This window comes from Cervus canadensis, chromosome 2 (genome assembly GCF_019320065.1).
Source record: "Cervus canadensis isolate Bull #8, Minnesota chromosome 2, ASM1932006v1, whole genome shotgun sequence".
Classification (NCBI taxonomy): Eukaryota; Metazoa; Chordata; class Mammalia; order Artiodactyla; family Cervidae; genus Cervus; species Cervus canadensis.
The window spans coordinates 44,381,507-44,408,728 of NC_057387.1; the positions used below are offsets into that span (position 1 = coordinate 44,381,507).

The 27,222-nt window shown below is 39.8% G+C and overlaps 1 protein-coding gene across 1 annotated transcript in view; it reads left to right on the forward strand.

Moving 5' to 3' along the window:
- The window catches only part of DPYD (dihydropyrimidine dehydrogenase), an 882,445-nt gene extending 878,237 nt beyond the window's left edge, over window positions 1–4,208 (forward strand). Inside the window, exon 23 of the mRNA XM_043460572.1 lies at window positions 2,769–4,208. Within this exon, the coding sequence (XP_043316507.1) occupies window positions 2,769–2,939 (171 nt within the window). The 3' untranslated portion in view covers window positions 2,940–4,208. The remainder of the gene's footprint in view (window positions 1–2,768) is intronic.
- The last annotated feature ends 23,014 nt before the right edge of the window (window positions 4,209–27,222 follow it).

The following is a 27,222-nucleotide window of genomic DNA, read 5'->3' on the forward strand; positions in this document are numbered from 1 at the left end:
CTCTATTCACGCCATGCAAACACGTTCATCCATACAGTTTTTCTAGGGATTTTTTCAAAGGAAGCTAATAACTCATAAGAACAAGAACACCTTTCAGTGCACAGTATTGTTTTAGTGTCACTTCATCACTCATAAAATTGGAAGGAAAAATTCAAACAAAAATTCACACAATTATGGCCATAAGGAAGCATCATACCTTAAAGGAGAAAGCAGGGAAAAGAACTACCACTTATGTCCATGATCCGGAAGGAACTTGCTTCCTTCTGTGGCCTTCCGTTCAGTGTTGATTGGGCTTTTACTACAGTTAGAAAGAAAAGGTGTTTTATCACCAACTGGTTGTGCTGGTTGGGACCTGAAATTCTTCTGTAGCTGGAAAAGCTGAGCAAGTTGTGTTCCTACCACATAAAGTAAGCCAGAGCTTCTTCCCAGTCCCCGAGCCTCAGCTGAGAGTCTGCCATGGAACAATAAAGAAAAAAGTGAGCATTCAGCTGTCTTCAGGTTAAGAGCTACAGAATAATATTGTTTTCATTAAGTATTTCACACTATAAAGAAGTTTAATAAAGTAAAAATAAGATCCCTTTAAGATGATTAATGAATTTTCAAGATAGATAAAATGGCCTATTTTTTAAAAAACTATATTTCGTTTACCTTATTTAGCTTGGAGAAAGGTCCTATTTGCTTGTGATATGATTTTATGTATTCTTCTGACCACCTAATAGAGGTATGACAGACATAAGTTTACCTCTTAAAAAACCTCTTCTTCCTTAATTTAACGCTGTTCCATACCCAGTTTTTACCCATTGTATTTACTCTTCTTCAACACCTGAAAAGCATCTCTAGCAGTTATTTTGAATAATCATATCATATTCATTTTCATTTCATCTTTCCTCTCATTAACCAAACAGAGATAAGTCAGGAAGTTCTAACACTAAAATCACAGCACCAGGGTTCTAACGTCTTAAATCTTAGAGGTTATGATTCCCACCTTGGAATTGTAGCCTTGGCAAAACTTCAACAAAAATAATCTTATTAGTGAGGGGAGAGATTGAAATTATGCATTCAAAAAGATTTTTAAAAGCCTTCCTTTGGCTCTTCTGTCTCTCAAAGATAAAAAATAGAAAATAAAAATAAAAAAAATAAAAATAAAAATCTTCAAATGTAAAATTTTACATGTTTGCAAAATTTCAAAGTGTAAGATTTCTAAGATGTAAGTATTATTTTATTTTCATCAATTGTTTCTTGGATTTCTGTTTATAAAAGGGTACATAAGGAAGAGAATAGCTTTTACTCATTTAAACAGTCATCTGAGATGTTGTTTTACAAAACATGGCAACAATTTGGTTAGACCAAATTTCCTAATGGTTTGTCATAGCTACATACTTGTTCAGATATATGGTTGTTTCCTTAAAGCTTAGAATTTTTTAAAAATATTAAGCACTCTGACATAATTCACTCTAATGAGACCATTTTAATTTGTTATGTTCATAAAAGGGAAAAAAAAATTTAAGTTGCAAGGAACCTTATTTGCCGGAGGGAAATTCTTAAACATAACAAATACTTTAATTGGATTTTCTAACATGTTGTATATGACACAGGAAAAAAAATCAGAACTCAGTAATTATTTGAAAATGTAAGATTCACAGACCTGACCTCCAGGAGTATCTGGGGTGAAGTGGGGGCTTACTGACCCTCGTAATCTTTCTCAGCCCCCTCGCTCATCCCTCCAAATTAGCACGCAGTCTGAGTAAAAACATTGACTTGTTCTGCAAGAGAGACTTCTCGACGAGTCCTCAAGTCCTCTCTGCCCCCATGTAGCTGCCCTGAAGTCTTTCCTGGATCGAAATTCTTGTCTGTTGTTTCCATTGTTGAAATATCTCTTTCACAGGCAAATAGTCATCATGACTTTAAATAAAAATCTCAAGGCTTTTCCGGTGGCTCAGGGGGTAAAGCGTCTACCTAAATAAAAATCTCAACTGTAAATTTCACACTAGGCATTTTCATTGCATACTACAGATTGTTGTTGTTCAATTGCTACACCATATTGCAAATTAAATCATGTTAAAAGAAAGAAAGGAAGGAAAGATGAGAGAGGAGGAGGGAGAAAGGAATAAATTATTGAGTTTCTCAAAATCCTGAGCAGTTTGAGAACTGGAAACCTTATCCTGGTTCTCCAAGCAGAAGAGTGTCGGGCCAGACCAGAAGCCGGGTGTCCGGGCTCCCGTCTTTCAGTGCTTTTCCCTTTGGTGGGGGAGTAATGCCTCGAATCAGCTTGGAAACCCTCAAACCTGAAGGCTGGCTCTTAAGCTAATTTTTTTTTTCTCTTGCCTTTCTGTAAGCCCTATACCCATAATGTGACACTTCAGTGTCGAGAAGCAGGCGTGTGAAAAGGCCAGGGTGTGGAAGCGCCCTGCCCGCCTCAGGTAGCCGACCCACCAGGTCGTGGTCAGACTGGCAGGACCCACACTCTGCTCACAACGCAGGAAACCCGAGAGTTCCTATGTTATGAAATATTTCCTCACACAAAGCAAGAAAAACACCTCTAAGGAATTTTAAGCATCGTGTTTCTAGTTTAAAAGGATTTTTTTTCCTCTTCCCCCCCCGCCCCCCTTCCCTAGCAGCTCAACTGTTGCTATAGCTGCACCGCAGTGCTGGGCGTAGCTGTCTCCGAGCGCAGCTCTCCTGCGGAGGAGAAAAACGCTGATGCTAAAATAGGGGCGTTCTTGCCCTTTGTGGGCAGTGACAGCAAGACTCTCTATTTCTGTTTGCAGGCCATCCAGTTTGATCCTGAAACCCACCTGCCCACCATTACTGACGCTTGTACGGGCTGTACCCTCTGTCTCTCCGTCTGCCCTATTATCGACTGCATCAAAATGGTTTCCAGGACAACACCTTACGAACCAAAGAGAGGCTTGCCCTTGGCTGTGAATCCTGTGTGTTAAGGTGATTTGTGAAACAGTTGCAGTGAACTTCGAGGTCACCTACTTATGCTGATCTTTTCAATTGTGATCATTATGCTCAGCTTTTTCTAAATTCAAACAAACCTATAATTTCTAAATTTCAAAAAAAGGTAATTTCTAAAGAAATTTCTAAATTTTAAAAATGTCTGCTTCCAGTGATCATTCAATTAATGGTCATAAAATAGAATAATTCTTTTCTGAGCAGGATCGTTCAATATAACTATGTAGCAGTTAATTGGATGTTCACCATCAGTTGTCCATTATGAAAAAATTAACTTTTTTGTAGCAATTAATGCTACACTTTCCAAAATGCCCTATGCTGAGTTCTGTCTTTGATTTCTAATTGTAAGGGAAATTAAGTATTTTAGAACAAAGTACAATTTAACTTACAAGCAAATGTTTCCAAGGAAACATTTTATAATTAAAAATTACATTTAATTTTAACTCTGTTTCTAAGCAAAAGTAATTAGCTCCATAAAGCTCAGATGAAGTCAAATAATTATTTACTCTGGTAGGAAAAGAAAGCCAATGAGGGTTTGGGAAACTTTTTGTTAAGGTCTCGTCACTGAAATATCTGGATACTGAAGGTGAGAGTGTTCAGCAACCATTTGTATCAAGCTATGCTATTCACCACTCAGGCCTGAGATGGGTATCCAAATGCTACCAATGAATCAACATGACATTCCTCTTTAAACATGTAAACTATGTTCCCAACAAAGTAAGACATTAGGATGGAACTCTGGTTAAAGCCACTCTTTTGCTGTGCACATATCTGTTCTATCTGCTTCTAATATAGTCACCTTCATGATCCCAGCAATTAATGTTTGAACACAGCACAGATTATACAGAAGTGGAGTCATGTGCTTCATTATTCAAGAATCAGAAATACAGTATGGGCAATATATATTAAATGGGTGATACCACTTTACCAACTCTTTATTTTAGTGTTCATGTTGAATTTTGAAAGTAATTAAAAAAGAAGTGATATTTTCTGTTACTGCCAAATAATATTTTTATATTCCTCTATTTTCAAAACCAGCAAACAGCATCTTATAAACTTGTTTATCTCTTCTTTGTGGCATATTTTAATATGAATCCATAAGTAGTAAATCTTCATGTAATCATCCATAGCACCTTTCTATGACAAATGCAAGATCAAGAAAAAAATAAATGCTTGATTATGCACTTTTAGAAATGCACATTTACCATAAAATCTATATGATCAAATAATATTAAATAAAATTTTATAAAGCATTTTAAATAACATGGTCATTTGCTATCTCTTTTGCAAATACAATCTCATGTCAACCATTTAGATTTTGAGGTAGAGTAGTTTGGGGTTAACTCTGTTGTAAATTTCATTCACATTCAGTAATACATATAATAAAGTTAGTTCAGATCTAATGAAGGTGTCCTTGAGACTTCTTCCCACTCCTCCACACTGATTGATCACCCCTTCTGTACAGATGATGCTAACGTCTATACCTCCAAGTTTAACTTCTATCCATATATCTGACCACTTGCTGTATTTAAGCATTTCAAACTCAATTTCAAAAGTCAAAATAGTTACTTCTACTTTTTGTCTTCCCTGTTTTCATCCAGTCCTTTTACCATGTCCAATAATTTTACTCCTAAAACATTCCCCAAGGCGTTCCCCAGCTTTAAATTGTAGAAACTGCTGTAGTTCATTCCTCTAACATGTATTGTCCAGCTCTTGTAATAACTTCCTAACAGGTCATTTGATATCCCTGCTGACATCCCTGCTCACTTTTTTGGGTGTTATGCTACACTACTTGCCAATGTGATTGTGCCATCATATTTCTCCACCATCATAAAAACCTCCAGATCTTTTCATATATTAACAAATTAAATGCAGTTTCATTGTAGCTTAGTTGGTAAAGAATCTATCTGCAATGCAGGAGATCCAGTTTTGATTCCTGGGTTGGGAAGATCCACTGGAGAAGGGATAGGCTGCTGCTGCTGCTGCTACTAAGTCGCTTCAGTCGTGTCCGACTCTGTGCGACCCCAGAGACGGCAGCCCACCAGGCTCCCCCGTCCCTGGGATTCTTCAGGCAAGAACACTGGAGTGGGTTGCCATTTCCTTCTCCAGTGCATAAGAGTGAAAGTGAAGTCGCTCAGTTGTGTCCGACTCTTCACGACCCCATGGATGCAGCCTACCAGGCTCCTCCATCCATGGGAGTTTCCAGGCAAGAGTACTGGAGTGGGTTGCCATTGCCTACTACGAGGAATAGGCTACCCACTCCAGTATTCTTGGGCTTCCCTAGTGACTCAGCTGGTGAAGAATCTGCCTGCAACACGGGAGACCTGGGTTCAATCCCTGGGTTGGGAAGAGCTCCTGGAGAAGGAAATGGCAACCCACTCCCGTGTTCTTGCCTAGAGAATCCCATGGATAGAGGAGCCTGGCAGGCCACAGTCCATGGGGTCACAAGAGCCAGACACGACTTGGCAACTAAACCACCACCATTAAAATGGATGCATGAGACAGGGCGCTCAGGGCTGGTTCACTGGGATGACTCAGAGGGATGGGATAGGGAGGGAGGTGGGAGGGGGGTTAAGGATGGGGAACACATGTAAATCCATGGCTGATTCATGTCAATGTATGGCAAAAACCACTACAATATTGTAAAGTAATTAGCCTCCAACTAATAAAAATAAATGAAAAAAAAAAAAAAGGAATACAATACTCGCCTGCTTAGCGCCACCCCCCGCCCCACTATTCCAAACATATGTCCCTTACATAACTGAGCTTTAGCCAAAGTTGGAAGATAACTACAGTCTCTGGAGTTTGATATCTGCCTGTCACTTAATTGCTTGTTACCTCAGGCAACCAACCTCAACTGTCTAATCTTTAAAACTGGCATTAAAACAGTTTCTAATTCTCAAGGTTATTGTGAGGATAAAAAATAATAATACAGGTTAATTAAACAACTCACTGAATAAGCAATTATTTTTACTTACCTAAAAGCATCCTATAATGAAACAATTTAGAAAATAAAGGTATGTTTTGAATACAAATCATCTTCTGTCTCTTCTCTTATGTGTTGTTATTTTAAAATTAAAATGTTTATACTAGAACAAGTTGTAAATCTTACTGGTACCCTTGTCAATAATGAGTTCATCAAATTTTTAACATCTGTTCAACTAAAAATGTATTTATACTGGAGCTCATATAATCAAGTTATACTTTAAAATCTATACATAATTTCAATAATAAAATGACACGCAGTTATGAGAATCTTCTTAATATTGTCTGAGGATCCATCAGAGGTCTGTCATATTACTCATGTGAGAGACTATCACTGCAATAAAATAACTTAAAAATTCTTGTTAACTTGTATATTAACAAAAAAGTCACCTGTAAATATCGTTTACATCTGCTTCATGGATCACAGCTTTATCGTGGTGAAGGGGCTTGCAAAATACAGTGAAGCTATGAGCCATGCCATGCAGAGCCACCCAGACGGATGGGTCATAGTGAAGAATTCTGACAAAACGTGAGGAGGAAATGGAGGAGGAAATGGCAACTCATGCTAATATTCTTGCCAAGAGAATTCAAAGAACAGTATGAAAAAGCAAAAAGATATGACACTGGAAGGTGAGTCCCCTAGATCAGAAGGTGTCCAGTATGCTACAGGGAAGAGCAGAGAGCAATTAGTAATAGCTCCAGAAAGAATGAAGTGGCTAGACCTAATCAGAAGCAATGCTCAGTTGTGGATGTATCTGGTGGTTAAAGTAAATTCTGATGCTTTAAAGAAAAATACTGCATAGGAACCTGTAATGTTAGGTCAATGAATCAAGGTAAATTGGACGTGGTCAAGCAGGAGATGGCAAGATTGACCATTGACATGGTAGGAATCAGTGAAATAACGTGGACGAGAATGGGCGAATTTAGTTCAGATGACCATTATATTTACTACTGTGGGCAAGAATCCCTTAGAAGAAATGGAGTAGCCCTCATAGCCAACCAAAGAAACCAAAATGTGTCTCCAAGGCAAACCATTCAACATCACAGGAATCCATATCTATGCCCTAACCACTAATGCCAAAGAAGCTGAAGTTAATTGGTTCTATGAAGTCCTACAAAACCTGCTAGAACTAACACCAAAAAAAGATGTTCTTTTCGTCATAGGAAATTGGAATGCAAAAGTATAAAATAGACTAAGCAACAGTTCTTTATATGCCACACATTTAATGCAGAGGAAATTCTTTTACCATTGTTTTGAAACTCCATCAACCAAACAACATCAGCAAACCAAAATTGAAATGTAAATAAAACATCTATTTAAGCATACAGTAATCTAATCAGACTAGAGGTTGTTAGCCCCATTTCATAGATGAAAAACCAAGGCTCAAAGAGTTAATGCAATTTACCTAAGACCATACATTGAAGAGGGCAAAGTCCATATTTAAACCCAACACTGAGCTCCCCTCACTACACAGCCTACAGTCTGTGTTCCCCATCTTCATTCACACCTCTCAAATCTTCCTATGAATATGAAAAACATTTTTCATCTTACACACATTATTAGAACCTAAATCTGCTGTTTGCCAAGTGCATGAACTTGGATACTTTAGCTGTACCACTGAACCTCAATTTCCTCATCTATAATATGAAGATGATAGCTTTGCATTTAATATGTTAGATATCACTTGTGTTGCTATTCTTTATGAATATAGAAATTTCAAATACACTTTAAAGAGATAAAAGGCTACTAGCAAAAATCTACATTTGTTAGACTCAAAGTCAGACTGTCTTAGTATTAACTGGTGAAATGACCTTTTAAGCATTCATTCATCATCTTAGCAATCGGGAAAAAGACATTCCAAGCAGTTGGAAAATCAAGATTCTTTTAAAAAGAGAGTAAGATAACTAATACTAACAAAAATGAAAGAACCCAGTGATGAAACTTAACATATATCAGTTCAGTCAGTTCAGTCACTCAGTCATTTTCTGACTCTTTGTGACCCCATGGACTGCAGCACGCCAGTCTTCCCTGTCCATCACCAACTTCCGGAGCCTACTCAAACTCATGTCCATCGAGTCAGTGGTGCCATCCAACAATCTCATCCTCTGTTGTCCCCTTCTCCTCCCGCCTTCAACCTTTGCCAGGATGAGGGTCTTTCCAGTGAGTCAGTTCTTTGCATCAGGTGGCCAAAGTATTGCAGTTTCAGTTTCAGCATCAATACTTCCAATGAATATTCAGGACTGATTTCCTTTAGCATGGACTGGTTGGATCTCCTTGCAGTCCAAGGGACTCTCAAGAGTCTTCTTCAACACCACAGTTCAAAACCATCAATCCTTCAGCAATCAGCTTTCTTTATAATCCAACTCTCACATCCATACATGACTACTGGAAAAACTATAGCTTTGACTAGACAGACCTTAGTTGGTAAAGTCAAGTCTCTGCTTTTTAATATGCTGTCTAGGTTGATCATTTCTTCCAAGGAGCAAGCGTCTTTTAATTTCATGGCTGCTGTCACCATCTGAAGTGATTTTGGAGCCCAAGTAAATAAGTCTCACTGTTTCCATTGTTTCTCCATCTATTTGCCATGAAATGATGGAACCAGATGCCATGATCTTAGTTTTCTGAATGCTGAGTTTTAAGCCAACTTTTTCACTCTCCTCTTTCACCTTCATCAAGAGGCTCTTTAGTTCTTCTTTGCTTTCTGCCATAAGAGTGGTGTCATCTGCCTGAGGTTATAGATATTTCTCCCAGGAATCTTGATTCCAGCTGGTACTTCATCCAGCCTGGCATTTCGCATGATGTACTCTGCATATAAGTTAAATAAGCAGGGTGACAATATAGAGCTTTGATGTACTCCTTTCCCAATTTGGAACCAGTCTGTTGCTCCATGTCCAGTTCTAACTGTTGCTTCTTGACCTGCATACAGATTTCTCAGGAGGCAGGTCAGGTGGTCTGGTATTCCCATCTCTTTCAGAATTTTCCATAGTTTGTTGTGATCCACACAGTGAAAGGCTTTGGTGTAGTCAATAAAGCAGAAATAGATGTTTTTCTGGAACTCTCTTGCTTTTTTGATGATCCAGCGGATGTTGGCAATTTGATCTCTGGTTCCTCTGCCTTTTCTAAATCCAGCTTGAACATCTGAAAGTTCATGGTTCACGTACTATTGAAGCCTGGCTTGGAGAATTTTGAGCATTACTTTGCTAGTGTGTGAGATGAGTGCAATTGTGTGGTAGGTGAACATTCTTTGGCATATATATGTATATATAATTATCCAATTATCATATTTAGAAATGAAGCTCAGCTGACTTAACTTTCAGATGATGCTTTCTCTTCCAGATCATTTTGTTAAGTGGGTATTATCTATTTTTTTACAAAATGAATATTTGCAGATGTTTTATTCCCTTTTTGTGGTCTAAGGTGCCATTTAATGACTTGAAGAAATTGTGTAATATCCATAGTCTGAAAGGGTTAAGATACAGTCCTTAGAAATCAGCTTATTACCTGGCAGGATCTAGTCTACTTCTGTCCTATGAAGTTAATTCAATTAACAGGAAAGCCATTAGACACACTATTATCCACCCAGAGCTGTAACTTTCCCTTTTATCCACAGTTGCACACAATTCAGAAACTGCATGGAGAGTAAAAATTTGGACCAGATCTTTAATGATCCTGGGAGATTCATGTAGTCTAACTCTTTTATTAATTAATATGGTAACATTAATTAATATGGTACCTCTTTCCCTCTTTTATTAACTAATACAAATTTTCTGCTTAAATTTTTTAAATTACAAATGACATTTTTAAAGTGAGTAGTCCCATTTAGCTTGGAAACTTGCATGGCTAGTTGTCCCTCTAAGTATATTTGCCTTTCATTAACTGATCTACAGCATTTATGAACTCTGATATTGTTTATCATTGTCCTCATATTTACTATTCTTCTAATATGCATGTAAACTGCCATGCCATTTTAGAAGCCAAGCCATTTTGTCACTGATAAATTCTACAGTAGTGAGTTATCTTAATTAATGTATCTGAACAGTTATTTATTTACAGAATTTATGTAGTGCTTTTCCATATGTTGTGTTCTGCAAACATCAAGAGGCTTCTGGGCCCCTGCCTTCTCTATTCCACTGTCATTAATGAATTCAAACTCATATACATTCTGGCAGTTTTTGAAGATTTTCTCCTCTTCTAGTCACTCAGGATTGCCCATTAAAATAACAATAAACTTTTCCTTTCCTTTCTGCCCCATATCAGTCAGGAAGCTTAATTTCAAGTGACAGAAGACCCAATTCAAACTATTTTAGGAAAAGAGTGTTATTGGCTTATACATCTAAAAACACAGAGGTACTGTCTGATGGATGCAGAGTTTCAAATAATGGCATTGACAGAACTCAGATTCCCTTCATCTCTTCATTCTGCTTACGTGGCTTTATTGTCAGGTTCCACATATGACCCTCGGAGCTCAAAGTTCACGTCATCTTTGTTGTGTCACAACAAATAATATCATGTTGTGTGGTAGGCAAAATAATGCCCCCTCCCCAAACAGGTTATGTCTTAATGTCTGGATCCCATGAAGTTATCATGCTACATGGCAAGTGAGTGAGCGAGTATCATGCTACATGACATGACTGACGAGCTAACACTAACACACAGCAAGAGGAGAAAATAAGTACTGGATAGAATTAATGTCGCTAATCTACTGACCTTAAAATAGGAAGATGATCCTAGACCGTCTGGGTGAGCTGAATGTAAACACGAGAGTCCTCAACAAGTGGAAGAAGGAGGCAGAAGAGAAAGAATGTCAGAGTGATGCAATTGAGAAATGCTCAACTGGTCACTTAAGGCTTTGAAGATGGAAGCAGGGTCACAAGGCAGGAAAAGAAAGCACCTCTAGAGGCTGGAAGAAGCAAGAAAATGGACTTGCCTCTAGTGAATCTAGAAAGGAACGAAGCTCTACCCATCCTTAGTTTTTAACCTATGGAGATACTTTTTAGACTCTGACCTCCAGAACTGTGAGATGATAAATATTTGTGTTGCTTTAAGTAACTTAATTTGCGGTCATTTGTTATAGGAGCAATAAGAGAAATATATTCTGCAAGGATCAGGAGCCTTCTGTGGGCTCTGTCTTCTATGCCTCTGCTGTTACCAAATTTGGGTGAATGGATGGACCAAAAAATAAAAATCGACTACAATCTGTCCCACTTTATTCCTCCCGTCCTTTGCCAATTTTTATCAATTCTGCTTCTGAAATAAGAAGTCTTTCTGTATTTACGTCTATTCTCACTGCTCTACTTCAGGTCTTTATCAAGGGATTTAAAAGTGATTTTTAAGGTCCATACTAGTGCTGTGTTTCTAGAATCTAGTACCTAAGATACAAAAAAAAAAAATCATCTAAAGTGGAAACTCACATGACCTTAGAATGAAAAACTAAACATTGATCTGTGCCCACGAAATAGCAAATTATGCTGATATGTGTAGGAGATGAGAGAATAAAATGTAGAGACAAATATTTCCAAAAATAATTTTAATATGATTTTTGTCTTATGTGATAATTTTACTTTTTATAAACTTCTTTTATTAAAATATAACACATACAGAAAATTTCACAAGTGCAAGTTTCAGCTTATTGCACAAAGAGAACAATATTCATTTAATCCCCACCCAAGTAAAAAATCTCCCTACATCTCTGAAATCCTCCTTGGGCCTTCTTATTTTCCACCGAAGTAACCATTGCTGTGACTTCTAACATCACGCTGGTTTACCTTTGTTTGAACTTTATATATATAGATGGAACCACACAATATGTTTTTGTTTTTTGCCACATGTTGCTACAAGCAGGATCTTAGCTCCCCAACCAGGAATCAAGCCTGTACCCCCCCATAGTGGAACCTTAACCACTAGACCACCACAGAAGTCCTCCACTATATATATAGTATATATATAAAATATATATATATTTTAATGACTGATGTCTTTCACATGATATTAGCCTTTGGAGAGTCATATATGCCATATATGCCATTGGATGCAATGGTAATTTGATGATTTTTATTGCTGTGTAGTATTCCAGTCATAAGTATATCATAATTTCATATCTATGTTGTTACTGAAGAAAGTATAGTTTGTTGGCAGTCTTTCTTACTATTACAAACAATGTTTCCATGAAGATTCATCTTGGTACATATATGTATGCATTTCATTTGAGAAGTAACCATGAATGGGATTGCTTAATCATAGGAATTATGTATGTTTATTATGATTTGTTTTCTAAAATAGTTTCCAAAATGATTATAGCTATTCACACTTCACCAGCAGGATTCAGATTCCTCTTCACCCTTGTTAACATTTTATATTGGGGCATGGGTGTTAGCCATTTTATGGGTATATAGTGGTAAATGTTTAATAAACAGGAAACAAAAATCCTAATCATGAAAGAAAAAGTTGATAATGACAACATTAAAATTAGGAGTTTCTGGGAATCCCTAGTGGTTCAGAGGTTAGGACTCCATGCTTTCACTGCCAAGGGCCTAGGTTCAATTCCTGGTGGGGAAACCATGGTCCCACAACCCATGAGGCATGACCAAAAATAAGTTTATTTTTAATTCTTAAAAATTAGGAATTTCTTTTCATTAGAAGACCACTAAGAGAATGAACAGGTAAGTCAGAGAGTGAGAAAATGTATTTGCAATACATATAACTGACAAAGGACTCATGTACAAAACTTAAAACTCCTACAAGTCATTAAGGAAAACACAGACTACCAATAGAGCAAATAGGCAAAAGTCATCATAGAGGCCACACAAAAAAGGGTATTCTATCAATTAATAAAATGTATGAACATGTGCTCAATTTCACTGGTCATCAAGATATTGAAAGCTAAAGTATACGGTACAACTGCACTAGATAGGAAAAAACTGAAAGAACTGTTGTTCAGCTACTAAGTAGTGTCCGACTCTGAGACCCCATGGACCACAGAACACTAGGCTTTCCTGTATGTCACTATCTCCTGGAGTTTGCTCAGATCCATGTCCATTGGGTCAGTGATGCTATCTAACAATTGTAGTAAATAGAAAATTCTGAAGCTGCCAGGGCCCTAATCAGGTTGTGTAATTGAGGAGTTAATAAAATCTAGCCCACAAGTTTCATCCTGAGGCAAAATGAGAAACAAAAGTTTCCTAATCTTTATGCACTGTAAAGGATTTGTTTATTTAGGAAAGGAAGTTTATTACTTTCTGCATCTTAAGTGACATTTTAATGAATGAATGACTGTCAGTTTCAGAGAATTTAGAAAATACCTTCCTTAGAGAAGATGTTCATTACTATAAACAGATCCATATGGAATTTGTCAGGCGGTTGAAAATTTTAGATGGCTTGTTTGATACAACAACAGTAAAGAAAACCATCCTTTGCATATTAGTATCATGTCAACCATTTTTACACTCAGCCAAGCATGTGTGCATGCTGAGTCGCTTCAGTTGTATCCAACTCTGTGTGACCCCATGGACTGCAACCCACCAGGCTCCTCTGCCCATGGGATTCTTCAGGCACGAATACTGGAGTGGTTTTCCATGCCCTTTTCCAGCACTCAGCCAAGAGATGTTTACAAATCAACACTCTTCATCACCATGCGTTAAATAGCGGAGACAGCTCCACATTTGTCAAATAGCAGTTATTAAAGAATTTCAGGTGGCAGAGCTGCCCAAATTATGAAATAATTGGACCCAAAGGTATATACATTTAACTTTCAGATCAATTTTATCAACAGGGATACTCTAGGAGTATTTTGGTTGCACGGACAAAGGCTGACTAGGAGTATTTCAAACCACGAGGTATGATAATGGGTATGGCAGCACAGTTTAATTACAGTACTGTTGCAGCCACTCAAACAAGAAATTTTGAGAACTTGAACTGATAAGACAGCAATAGTGTGGTTAGGGAGAAAGGAATGAATTGAAGATATATTTAGCAATAGGGTTGGGAACAACATGTATTTATTAATAACCAGTAGATATCAGCCACTGTGTAAAGGGAAAAAACTAGAAATATAGAGTAATTTTCTTCTAATAAAATGTTGATCATGCTACTATGGAAATAATATAAAGGCATCCCTAAGTCAATCTGGGGAAGACTAAGGTTGCTTCACAGCAAATATATGTCAGGTGAAGAGAATCTTGTGGACAGGTGATGTGGTATACTGATTTAGAATGCAGATTCTGGAATCAAATTCCTTGTGCTTGAATTCTGGCTCCACCTCCTAGGTGTGCCTTCTTGTGGATGGCACTTAATGATCTCAGCCTGTTTTCTCAGTTGTAAACAGAAGGGAAAACAGGCTGAGATCATTAAGTACCCTGGTGGCTCAGACGGTAAAGAATATGCCTGCAAAGCAGTGAGACCTGGGTTCGATCTCTGGGTCAAGAAGATCCCTGGGGGAGGAAAGAGCAACCCACTCCAGTATTGTTGCCTGGAGAATCCTGTGGACAGAGGAGCCTGGCGGGCTACCATCCATGGAGTCGCAAAGAGTCAGACGTGACAGAGAATGAACACACAACATCCTCCTTCCTCTCAACAATGCTAGAGCAATTGCCCAATAAAATGCTTTCTAAACTTATCTTTTCCTTTTTTAGCATAGAATTTTTTAAAATGAACCTTATACTAAGATATATATATAAACACCCCAATACTTTAGCAAGTGCTGTTTCCTCTTTATATATTGGTCTTCATCACATCACACTAAGAGTAAATTTTATTTCTTCAAAACCTAACTCAAGAAGTTAAGCCCTCTTCTTAAGGGCATGTCCAGAGATGAGAGTTAATCATTCCCTCCTGATAATATCTTTGCTCATTATGCATGTCCCTATGAGTGCATTGAGCTTCCCAGATGGCTCTAGGGGTAAAGAACTGCCTGCCAATGCAGGAAACTTAAGACATGCAGGTTCAATCCCTGGTCTGGAAGATCCTCTGGAGAAAGAAATGACAACCCACCCCGTATTCTTGCCTGGAGAATCCCATGAACAGAGGACCCAGGCAGGCTAGGCTCCTAGTCCATAGTGTCACACAGTTCAGTTCAGTCCAGTCCCTCAATCGTGTCTGACTTTTTGCAACCCTATGAACCGCAGCACGCCAGGCCTCCCTGTCCATCACCAACTCCTGGAGTCCACCCAAACCCATGTCCACTGAGTCAGTGATGCCATCCAACCATCTCATCCTCTGTTGTCCCCTTCTCATCCTGCCCTCAATCTTTCCCAGTATCAGGATCTTTTCCAGGGAGTCAGCTCTCTGTATCACGTGGCCAAAGTATTGGAGTTTCAGCTTCAACATCAGTCCTTCCAGTGAACACCCAGGACTGATCTCCGTTAGGATGGACTGGTTGAATCTCCTTGCAGTCCAAGAGACTCTCAAGAATCTTCTCCAACACCACAGTTCAAAAGCATCAATTCTTCAGTGCTCAGCTTTCTTTATAGTCCAACTCTCACATCCATACATGACCATTGGAAAAACCATACCCTTGACTAGATGGACCTTTGTTGACAAAGTAATGTCTCGGCTTTTTAATCTGCTGTCTAGGTTGGTCATAACTTTCCTTCCAAGGAGGCTTTTAATTTCATGGCTGCCATCACCATCTGCAGTGATTTTGGAGCCCAAAAAAATAAAGTCAGCCACTATTTCCTCATCTATTTGCCATGAAGTGATGGGACTGGATGCCATGATCTTAGTTTTCTAAATGTTGAGCTTTAAGTCAACTTTTTCACTCTCCTTTTTCAATTTTGTCAAGAGGCTTTTTAGTTCCTCTTCACTTTCTGCCATAAGGGTGGTGTCATCTGCATATCTGAGGTTATTGGTATTTCTCCTGGAAATCTTGATTCCAGCTTGTGCTTCTTCCAGCCCAGCGTTTCTCATGATATACTCTGCATATAAGTTAAATAAGCAGGGTGACAATATATAGCCTTGACATACTCCTTTTCCTATTTGGAACCAGTCTGTTATTCCATGTCCAGTTCTAACTGTTGCTTCCTGACCTGCATATAGGTTTCTCAAGAGGCATGTCAGGTGGTCTGGTATTCCCATCTCTTTCAGAATTTTCCACAGTTTATTGTGATCTACAGTCAAAGGCTTTGGCATAGTCAATAAAGCAGAAATAGATGTTTTTCTGGAATTCTCTTGCTTTTTTGATGATCCAGAGGATGTTGGCAATTTGATCTCTGGTTCCTCTGCCTTTTCTAAAACCAGCTTCAACATCTGGAAGTTCACAGTTCATGTATTGCTGAAACCTGGCTTGGAGAATTTTAAGCATCACTTTACTGGTGTGTGAGATGAGTGCAATTGTGCGATAGTTTGAACATTCTTTAGCATTGCCTTTCTTTGGGATTGGAATGAAAACTGACCTTTCTAGTCCGGTGGCCACTGCTAAGTTTTCCAAATTTTCTGGCATATTGAGTGCAGCACTTTCACAGCATCATCTTTTAGGATTTGAAATAGCTCAACTGGAATTCCATCACCTCCACTAGCTTTGTACGTAGTGATGCTTCCTAAGGCCCACTTGACATCACATTCCAGGATGTCTGGCTCTAGGTGAGTGCTCACACCATCGTAATTATCTGGGTTGTGAAGATCTTTTTTGTATAGTTCTGTGTATTCTTGCCACCTCTTCTTAATATCTTCTGCTTCTGTTAGGTCCATACAATTTCTGTCTTTTATTGAGGACCTCTTTGCATGAAATGTTCCCTTGGTATCTCTGATTTTCTTGAAGAGATCTCTAGTCTTTCCCATTCTATCGTTTTCCTCTATTTCTTTGCATTGATCACTGAGGAAGGCTTTCTTATCTCCTTGCTATTCTTTGGAACTCTACATTCAAATGGGTATATCTTTCTTTTTCTCCTTTGCTTTTCACTTCCCTTCTTTTCCCAGCTATGTGTAAGGCCTCCTCAGACAGCCATTTTGCTTTTTTGCATTTCTTTTTCTTGGGGATGGTCTTGATTCCGGTCTCCTATACAATGTAACGAACCTCCGTCCATAGTTCAACAGCACTCTGTCTATCAGATCTACTCCCTTAAATCTATTTCTCACTTCCACTGTAGTCATAAGGGACTTGATTTAGGTCACACCTGAATGGTCTAGTGGTTTTCTCCACTTTCTTCAATTTCAGTCTGAATTTGGCAATATGAACTCCACCCATAGTTCATCAGGCACTTTTTCTATCAGATCTAGTCCCCTAAATCTATTTCTCACTTCCACTGTATAGTCATAAGGGATTTGATTTAGTTCATACCTGAATGGTCTAGTGGTTTTATCCACTTTCTTCAATTTCAGTCTGAATTTGGCAATAAGCAGTTCATGATCTGAGCCACAGTCAGCTCCTGGTCTTGTTTTTGCTGACTGTATAGAGCTTCTCCATCTTTGGCTGCAAAGAATATAATCAATCTGATTTCTGTGTTGACCATCTGGTGATGTCCATGTGTAGAGTCTTCTCTTGAGAGTCACACAGTGTCGGATGCAACTGAAGTGACTTAGCATGCATGCACACATGAGTGCATTAGGTGGCTAGCAATTGCCATATGCATATCTGCATTCCCAGGACCAGGTTGAGGGTCTGGCATATTGTTGGCCAGGGCCATAATAGATTATTTAACAGCTTTACTGAGATGTAATTCACATAACCCAAAAATTGAGCCATTTTAAGTATACAGTTCACTAGCTTTTTGTATATTCACAGAGTGGTGCAATCATCACCATTATGAATTCCATCACTCCCAAAAGAAATCCCTTACCCACTAGCAGTCACTCGCCATTCCTCTCTGCCCTGACCCCAAGCATACATCAATCTACTTTCTGTCTATGGATTTCCCTATTTCAGACATCTCATAAATGTAATCACATAATATTTGATTCTTTATGACTGGTTTCTTTCACTTTGCAAAATCTCAAATCCCACCCATCTTGTAGAGTGTAGTTTATTTCTTTTTGTGACTACATAATATTCCATGATACACCAATGTTTTGTTTACCCATTCATCAGTTGATATACATTTGCCTTGCTTTCATTTTAGGCTATTATTAATAAAGCTGCTATAAATATTCATGTCCAAATTTTAGTGTAGACATGTTTTCATTTATCTTGGGTGCATGCCTAGGAACAATTCCTAGGAGTGGAACTGGCAGGTCATGTGGTAACTATGTTTGAGCTTTTAGGGACCTACTGGGTTTCTTTCCAAACTGGCTGCACCATTTCACATTCACACCAAGAATGTATGAAAGTCTGATATCTCCACATCCTCACCAACACTTGTTATTATCTGTCCTTTTGATTATAGTCACCTAGAAAAGTGAAATGGTATCTCCTTGTGTATTGATTTGCATTTTCCTGATAGCTGATGATGTTAAACATCTTTTCATATGTATATTATTATCTCTGCTTTGGTTGTTCAGTTGCTAAGTCATGTCCGACTCTTTTCAATCTCATGGACTGCAGCACACCAGGCTTCCCTGTCCTTCACTATCTCCCAAAGTTTACTTAAACCCAACTCCATTGAGTCTGTGATGCCATCCAACCATGTTATCCTCTGTTGCTCCCTCCGCCTCATGTCTTCAATCTTTCCCAATGTCATGGTCTTTCTAATGAGTCAGCTCTTTGCATCAGGTGGCCAAAGTATTGGAGCTTCAGCTCCAGTATCTTTCCTTCCAATGAATATTCAGGGTTGATTTCCTTTAGTATTGAGTGGTTTGATCTCTTTTTTGTCCAAGGGACTCTTAGGCTGCCTTTTTTATTAATATATTAAGTTATAGAGTTCTTTGTGTATTCTAGATACAAGTCCCTGATCACATATAAAATTTGGAAAAATTCTTTTCATTCCATATGTTGTGTTTTCACTTTCTTGATAGTGTTTTCTGATGCATAAAGTTTTTAAATTTTTGACAATATCTGATTTATCTACTTTATTTTGCTGCTTATACTTCTGGTATAATGTCTAACAAACTAGTAGGAGTCCAGCTTCATTCTGTTGCACATGGATCTTCATTTGTCCCAGCTTTATTTGTTTATGATATCATTCTTTCGCCTCCCAGAATAAGATTTTGAATTAAATGACATGGTTCCTTCCTTCAGGGAACTCACAGTACGGTGATGGAAACTGGTAGGTATATCAGAAAATCACATAACAATATGTGAGCCCAGAAAAGTGCAAAGGTCAGCTAGAAATCTCTTCTAAGTTTCTAGACTAAGCCCTGGTTCTCTCTTCCTATGAGGTATAATTTAAAATGACATCTGAATAATATCTGGATTTGGGGAAGGGGGGCACTAATCTTTCCACCTCATGGGAATATCAGTTTGTAATCAGCAAGATGCCTTTAATGACGTCATTATGCCTATGGTTAAATCGATCCATTCATTTAAAATATTAACCCCGCGTACTTCCTTTTCCCACCCTCTGTCTCCTTCTTCATCCTGAGTCAGGCGCCTGGCTTCTCTGCAGACATTGCTGAAATCACCAAACTCAATTAGGGAGAAAGGTCTGTACTCCTTGCTTTTGGATATCTGTCAGGGCATTGGTCTGGTCAAGGCCAAGAGATTGAGCAGAGCTTTTCAATCCCAGTCTCTTATTTCAGAGTCTGCCCCAAGCTTTGGACTTGATACTTTGAAGATGGTAAAGAAAACTCTGACATTAAATGACACTATTTATCAAACTGTTGCCATTTATCTTCAATTATAATAAACTGACAATATGCTAGTACCATTTTTCCTTAATCTGACATTGTGGTTATGGGTATGAGCAGATACATATATGCAGCATTTCATAACTATGCTTTTCCAGTAACAAAAAACATCTATATAATAATTTTTATTCACTGAATAATATGGAAGTTTCTAAATCTTCTAGAATTTTACCCATAAAGATCTAAAATATTCCCCGTTACATAAGAAGTATCCTAGGGGGTTGTCGTTTGCTTTAATGTTTGGCACCACTTTGCTGATGACCTGTGGAAGATGTGTTTGCCTTGCCAGCATCTGGCTACCTGGCAGACTCCAAAAGCAGCTGGGGAAGAAACTTCAGAGTTGCTTCTGGGTCTTCCACATAATTAGCCTGTTTATAGGCCATCTGGGTTGCTTTGATTCCACCATCACCATTTCTTTCTTTCTGAGGAATTTCTGTGTATTTCTCCCTTTGGGACTAAAATCATTAATAAGTCCTTCCTTAGTCAGGGACACTGGCTTCTTTAATGTATCTGGCAGCTCTCTGTCCCCCTGGATCCATCTCATTATGAAGCCCCCCTCCAGACCTAAGGAGTGTGGTGTTGATATCTGAGCAGGCTGTCACAAAATTAACAGGACTCATTAGAAGGAAATTACAGATTTGGGGCTCCCTAATAGAATAGGTTTTTAGAAAACCCTCATCCAAAGAATTACAAAGGGTACTTAAAGAGAACTATTGCAAGAAGGGCTGGATTTTAGTGTCTCCGGTGGGGACACGTGCTGAACTGTCAGCCCTGGGCTAATCAAACAGCACTTGTGTGAATGTTCACCTGATTTGAATATCTTCAGGCCTCACTAGGTCACTGTGTGGACCAGTGAGGTCACATTAACATTATGAAATAAATGTTAACAGCCAACCCTCACTTGCAAACCTACCTCTTGTTGTTGCTCAGTCGCTCAGTCATATCTGACTCTTACATGACCCCATGGATTGTAACCTGCCAGCCTCCTCTGTCCATGGGATTCCCCAGGTAAAATTACTGGAGTGGGTTGCCATTTCCTTCTCCAGGGGATCTTCCCAACCCAGGGACTGAACCCGCACCTCCGCGTTTCCTACACTGCAGGCAGATTCTTTACTGCTAAGCCACTGGGGAAGCCCATAGCCTACCTATGACACCCCTTTTCTAAGAGTACACCCCATTTTCAGCTTCCTACAGTAGCAAAAGGATTAGCATCTGTCTCCAAGGGGCCATGTGCTCCCGCATCCTCCTGCATGCCATCCGTGTGCCTGGAGACACCAGGGTCCCCTCAGTCTAAACCTGGATTCTGCTCATCTGAGTTTCCACTGCATAACATCCTCTTGTTAGCAAAGCTCTCAATCCTCTTACTATGATATTAACTCTGTGTTTGTGCATGCTAAGTCGCTTCAGTCATGTCCAACTCTGCGACTCCATGGACTTAGCCTGCCAGGCTCCTCTGTCCATGGAATTCTCTGGGAAAGAATACTGGAGTGGGTTTCCATGCCCTTCTCTAGGGGACATCAGCTCTACTTTTAGGAAAAAGAATAAAAGTTGCCCTCACTCCTTATATTACCTTCTGTTAAAGGGGTCCAGTGAGTTGCCCTGATATTTATGGTGCCTGGGCAAAAGTTCAAATGGAAACTGCCTTCCCAGCCTAAGCCTTTCTCTCTGTACTCTCTTTCTCTCCCTGTTTGTATCTGTCAGTGACCTCAGACACATGACTGCAAATCCTTTAGTGCAAATGTTCAGGTCGTTGGAAAAACATTCTCTTCCTCCCAACAGCCAGTCCCACATTGCATGGAACACATGGCATGGTTGGATACACCTTTAGAAAGAGGGCCCAGGGAATTGGGCTGGGCCAGTCCTAGAAACACTGATTGGTAATTTTGGGCTCCTGAACCATAGGCTCACGGGCTTCTATTGCAAGGTGATTCTAATCTCAGCTCAGGCTTAGAAGAGACACCCTATCCAATAATGTAGCAATGATGCTTAAACATTCTCTGAGTTTTGTTGCCAGTGTTACAGGCAAGATAATGCGCTTTTGAGGGGAGGCAGTGACATGCACTGCAGGGGCTTCCAAATGGATAAAACAGATGCAAGTTGAACTTCTCTGGTTGAAACAGGCCAAGAATAAAAGCCCTCATGCCTTCCTCCCTTCCTTTATGTATTTATTCATTTTTTTAAAATAAATACCTAGAGCATGTGCTGGGGCTTTCCCGGTGGCTCAGTGGTAAAGAATCCGCCTGCCAATGCAGGAGCTGCAGGAGACACAGGTTCGATCCCTGGGTTGGGAAGATTCCCTGTAAGAGGCATGGCAGTCCCCTCCAGTATTCTTGCCTGGAGAATCCCATGGACAGAGGAGCCTAGTGGGCTACCGTCCATAGGGTTGCAAAGAGTCAGACATGACTGAAGCAATTTAGCACACACACACACAGTGCATGTTCTATGCTTCCCACGTGGCACTAGTGGTAAAGAATTCACCTGCCAATGCAGGAGACTCAAGAGATGCGAGTTTGATCCCTAGATCAAGAAGATCCCCTGGAGTAGGAAATGGCAACCCACTCCAGTATTCTTGCCTGGGAAATCCCATGGACAGAGGAGCCAGTGGGCTACAGTCCTCGGGGTTGCAATGAGACACAATTGAGCGCGCGCACACACACACACACACACACACACACACACACACACACACACAGTGCATGTTCCAGGCCTTGGTGGTTTCAGTGTAAAGACAGACAAGACCTCTGCTCACAAGGAGCTTATGGTCACTCTCCTAAATTCTAGAGTTCCACAAGATACCTTTTGAAACCACAGCTACAAAAGAAGGACACAGGCATTGACATTATATTGGATTTGAGCTTATGCCACTGCCTCTTAGCAGCAGCAGGCTACTGGGCTCAGAGAATGAGAAGACTGTCATACTTTACAGGATTTTGGTATGATCTCTGATACCTGTTGGAACAATTAGCATATACTAGATTTCCTTTGATGTTCCTTCTCTCTTCTTCCCTATTTGGTACATATAGTCTATCTTGGTCTCTTGGGACCAAGATACATGTTTGCAGACTGAGTGACCAGTCAGGAGTGGAGTTTGACTTTTGACCAAATGGAAGTTATCTGCCTGTGTGGAATTCACTAATCCCTACCACTACAAATAATAAAACACATATATCAATGAGAAATGGGCAATGAGTGAAAATTTGTGTACTCATTCATACTAGTTAGCTGGCCTAAACATCTAATTTGCAATTTATAAGTTCTCTTAACATCTCTGTTTATTATTATTAACTCAATAGCTATTTGGTGATTCCTCTGTGCCAGGGACTGTCTTAAGCACTTTTACAAATAATAACTAATTTAATTCTTATTATGCAGAATTGGGAAATCCAAGCCTGGGAGGTGAAGTCATTCATCCAAGGTCTATGGCAAGTAGATGGCTTTAGCATTTATACTCCTAAACCACTCATCATGGGCACCTTCAGTTTCTGGATAATTCTTCTCATGCTATTCTTTTTTATTAGAAAGTTTTTCTTTCTCCTGTTCAGCTATCAAATCCTGTTTATCCCCAAGCCTATGTCAAATCGTACTGAGCATGCAAATTGGCCACAATGGAGCCATAGAAACAAATTTGCTTATATCAGATGGCATTAAAAGTTTTACTGAGTCAACCTCTTAAAATCAACATATTTCGTATCATGAACCTGATTTCTGTATTTTTTTAAAAAGCCAGATCCAACAACTATCAGTTCTAGAGCAGAGGTTGTCATACCTCAGCAGCCACACCAAGGAAGATTGCTTTTATTAGTGAAGTTTTATTGGAGCAAAGCCACATTCATTCACTAACTGAATAGTCTACAGTTGCTTTTATGGGTAACAAGTTGCATAGCAGAGTGGCAACAGAGCTTCATAGTCACCAGTTATGACAGAGACAGTATGGCTGAAATATTTATGATCTGGCACTTTCCAAGAAAGATTTGCTGACCCCTGAGCTAAATCTATAAACAGCTGCCCCTTCTAGCAGGGTTCTCCATATGGACAGACCAGCCCCATCACCCCTCCCATCGCCTCCCTGCCTTCTGCATACCTACAAGTGTCTTCGCTGCTTACAGGTTTCTAGAACCTTTCACCAAATCTGCTCACACCTCTCTCCTCCTCTTTTAACTAAGTCAGTCCCCAAGTCTTCCCACTGTCAATCAAACCAGCCACACTTACCTGCCCTGGTTTAGCTGCAGAAATGGTTTTTTTGTTTGTTTGTTTCATCTTCCCAGGGAAGAAACATATCTCCTTCTTTTGCATGCCCATAACGCCTGGCACTGTGAGGAGAAAACGATAGACACTTAGTAAATATTTTTGACTAATTATTGTCAACCTGATGTACCTTAACCTTAGAAAAGAATGAAGAATACCAAAAATAGCTGTTTTCCTTCAGGAAGAAAACTTGGAGGGGAAGATGCACATTTCCTACTTGACAACTCAAGAAGCTGTCTGTGTCAGCTTAACCTTATCACCCATCTGCTCTCTGTGGCAAAGGCAGACAGTCTCAGGAGAGGCTGTGCCCACCTGCTAGAAGTCCTCAAGGCTGGAAGCTCAGTCCCGGGAGCTTATTAGCACGCACAGCAGACTAGCTCCACATTTGGGGCAAACTCCTACCACCTCCACTCACAGAGACTGTACAGTAAGAACCAGAACAGTCAAGGAGCCTGCACTCTCAGGCCCTTCAGTTCAGTTCACTTCAGTTGCTCAGTCGTGTCCAACTCTTTGCGACCTGGTGGACTGCAGCACGCAAGGCTTCCTTATCCATCACCAACTCCCGGAGCTTACTCAAACTCATGTCCATCAAGTCAGTGGTGCTATCCAACTATCTCATCCTCTGTCGCCCCCTTCTCCTCCCACATTCAATTTTTCCCAGAAACAGGATCTTTTCCAGTGAGTCAGTTCTTCACATTAGGTGGCCAAAGTATTGGACTTTCAGCTTCAGCATCAGTCCTTCCAATGAATATTCAGGACTGATTTCCTTTAGGATGGACTGGTTTGATTTTCTTGCAGTCCAAGGGACTCTCAAGAGTCTTCTCCAACACCACAATTAGAAGACATCAATTTTTTGGCACTCAGTTTTCTTTGTGGTCCAACTCTCACATCCACACAGGGGAAAAACTACAGCTTTGACTAGACGGACCTTGGTTGGTAAAGTAATGTCTCTGCTTTTTAATATGCCGTCTAGTTTGGTCATAGCTTTTCTTCCAAGGAGCAAGTGTCTTGTAATTTCATGGCTGCTGTCACCATCTGCAGTGATTTTGGAGCCCCCCCCCAAAAAAAAATAAAGTCTCTCACTGTTTCAATTGTTTCCCCATCTATTTGCCATGAAATGATGGGACCGAATGCCATGATCTTAATTTTCTGAATGTTGAGTATTAAGCCAGGTTTTTCACTCTGCTCTTTCACTTTCATCAAGAGGCTCTTTAGTTCTTCTTCACTTTCTGCCATAAGGGTGGTGTCATCTGCATATCTGAGGTTATACATATTTCTCCCGGCAAACTTGATTTCAGCTGGGGCTTCATCCAGCCTGGCATTTTGCATAATGTACTCTGCATATAAGTTAAATAGGCAGGGTGACAATATAGAACTTTGATGTACTCCTTTCCCGATTTGGAACCTGTCTGTTGTTCCATGTCCAGTTTTAACTGTTGCTTCTTGACCTGCATACAGATTTCTCAAGATGCAAGTCAGGTGGCCTGGTATTCCCATCTCTTAGAATTTTCCACAGTTTGTTGTGATCCACACAGTGAAAGGCTTTGGCGTAGTCAATAAAGCAAGAGTAGATGTTTTTCTGGAACTCTTTTGCTTTTCTATGATTCAACAGAGGTTGGCAATTTGATCTCTAGTTCCTCTGCATTTTCTAAATCCACCTTGAACAGATATCTGGAAATTCATGGTTCATGTACTGCTGGAGCCTGGCTTGGAGAATTTTGAGCATTCCTTTGCTAGCATGTGAGATGAGTGCAATTGTGTGGTAGTTTGAACATTCTTTGGCATTGCCTTTCTTTGGGATTGGAATGAAAACTGAGCTTTCCAGTCCTGTGGCCACTGCTGAGTTTTCCAAATTTGCTGGCATATTGAGTGCAGCACTTTCACAGCATCATCTTTTAGGATTTAAAAGAGCAACTGGAATTCCATCACTCCACTAGCTTTGCTCATAGTGATGCTTCCTAAGGCCTATTTGACTTTGCATTCCAGTATGTCTCGACTGTCTTAACTCAATGAAACTATGAGCCATGCCATATAAGGTCAACCAAGACAGAAGGGTCATGGTGGAGAGTTCTGACAAAACGTGGTCCACTGGAGAAGGGAAAGTCTTCTTATTCTTCAGTATTCTTGCCTTGTGAACCCCATGAACAGTATGAAAAGGCAAAAAGATAGGACACTGAAAGATGAACTCCCCAGGTCAGTAGGTGCCCAATATGCTACTGGAGATCAGTAGAGAAATAACCCCAGAAGGAATGAAAAGACGGAGCCCAAGAAAAACAACACCCAGTTGTGGATGTGACTGGTGATGGAAGTAAAGTCCGATGCTGTAAAGAGCAATATTGCATAGGAACCTGGAATGGTAGGTCCATGAATCAAGACAAATTGGAAGTGGTCAAACAGGAGATGGCAAGAGTGAACATAGACATTTTAGGAATCAGCAAACTAAAGTAGACTGGAATGGGTGAATTTAACCCAGATTACCAGTTTATATCTACTACTGTGGGCAAGAATCCCTTAGAAGAAATGGAATAGCCCTCATTGTCAACAAAAGAGCCCAAAATGCTGTACTTGAATACAGTCTGAAATACGACAGAATGATCTCTATTCATTCCCAAGGCAAACCATTCAATATCACAGTAATCCAAGTCTATGCCCTAAGCAGTAATGCTGAAAAAACTGAAGTCGATTGGTTCTGTGAAGACCTACAAGACCTTCTAGAACTAACACCCAAAAAAAGATGTCCTTTTCATAATAGGGGACTGGAATGCAAGCCTTTATGTCAACATATTTTTTCCATCTAGGCAGAGGAAGCAGGAATAAAGTAAAGGGAGTTGGTTAGACTGTTGGAATGTTCACTGACATCAGTTTCTAGTAGTCCAGAGCACCTGGACTGGTAAATCACCTCCCCTAGCCAGAGTCCTTTCCCGCCACAGAGCTTTAATGATTTCCATCTGTGATACCATTTCTAGGATTTCATTATGAAACACCCTTCTAATTCTCTTTCCTTCTCTAGAACATTTAAGTACCAGAACTAGCATCCATGAGCTTCCTAGCTGGCACCAGAGGTAAAGAACCTGCCTGCCAATGCAGGAGATGTAAGAGATGCAGGTTCAATCCCTGGCTCAGGAAGATCCCTGGAGAAGGATATGGCAACCACCTCAACCCACTCTTGTCTGGAGAATCCTGTGGACCGAGGAGCCTGGTGGGCTACGGTCCATCGGGTTGCAAAGAGTCAGACACAGCTGAAGCAACTGAGCATAGCACAGCACTAATATCTGTGTCTAGTCTTTCTTTAACATGATGTTCTGTGTCTGCTATAATCTGTT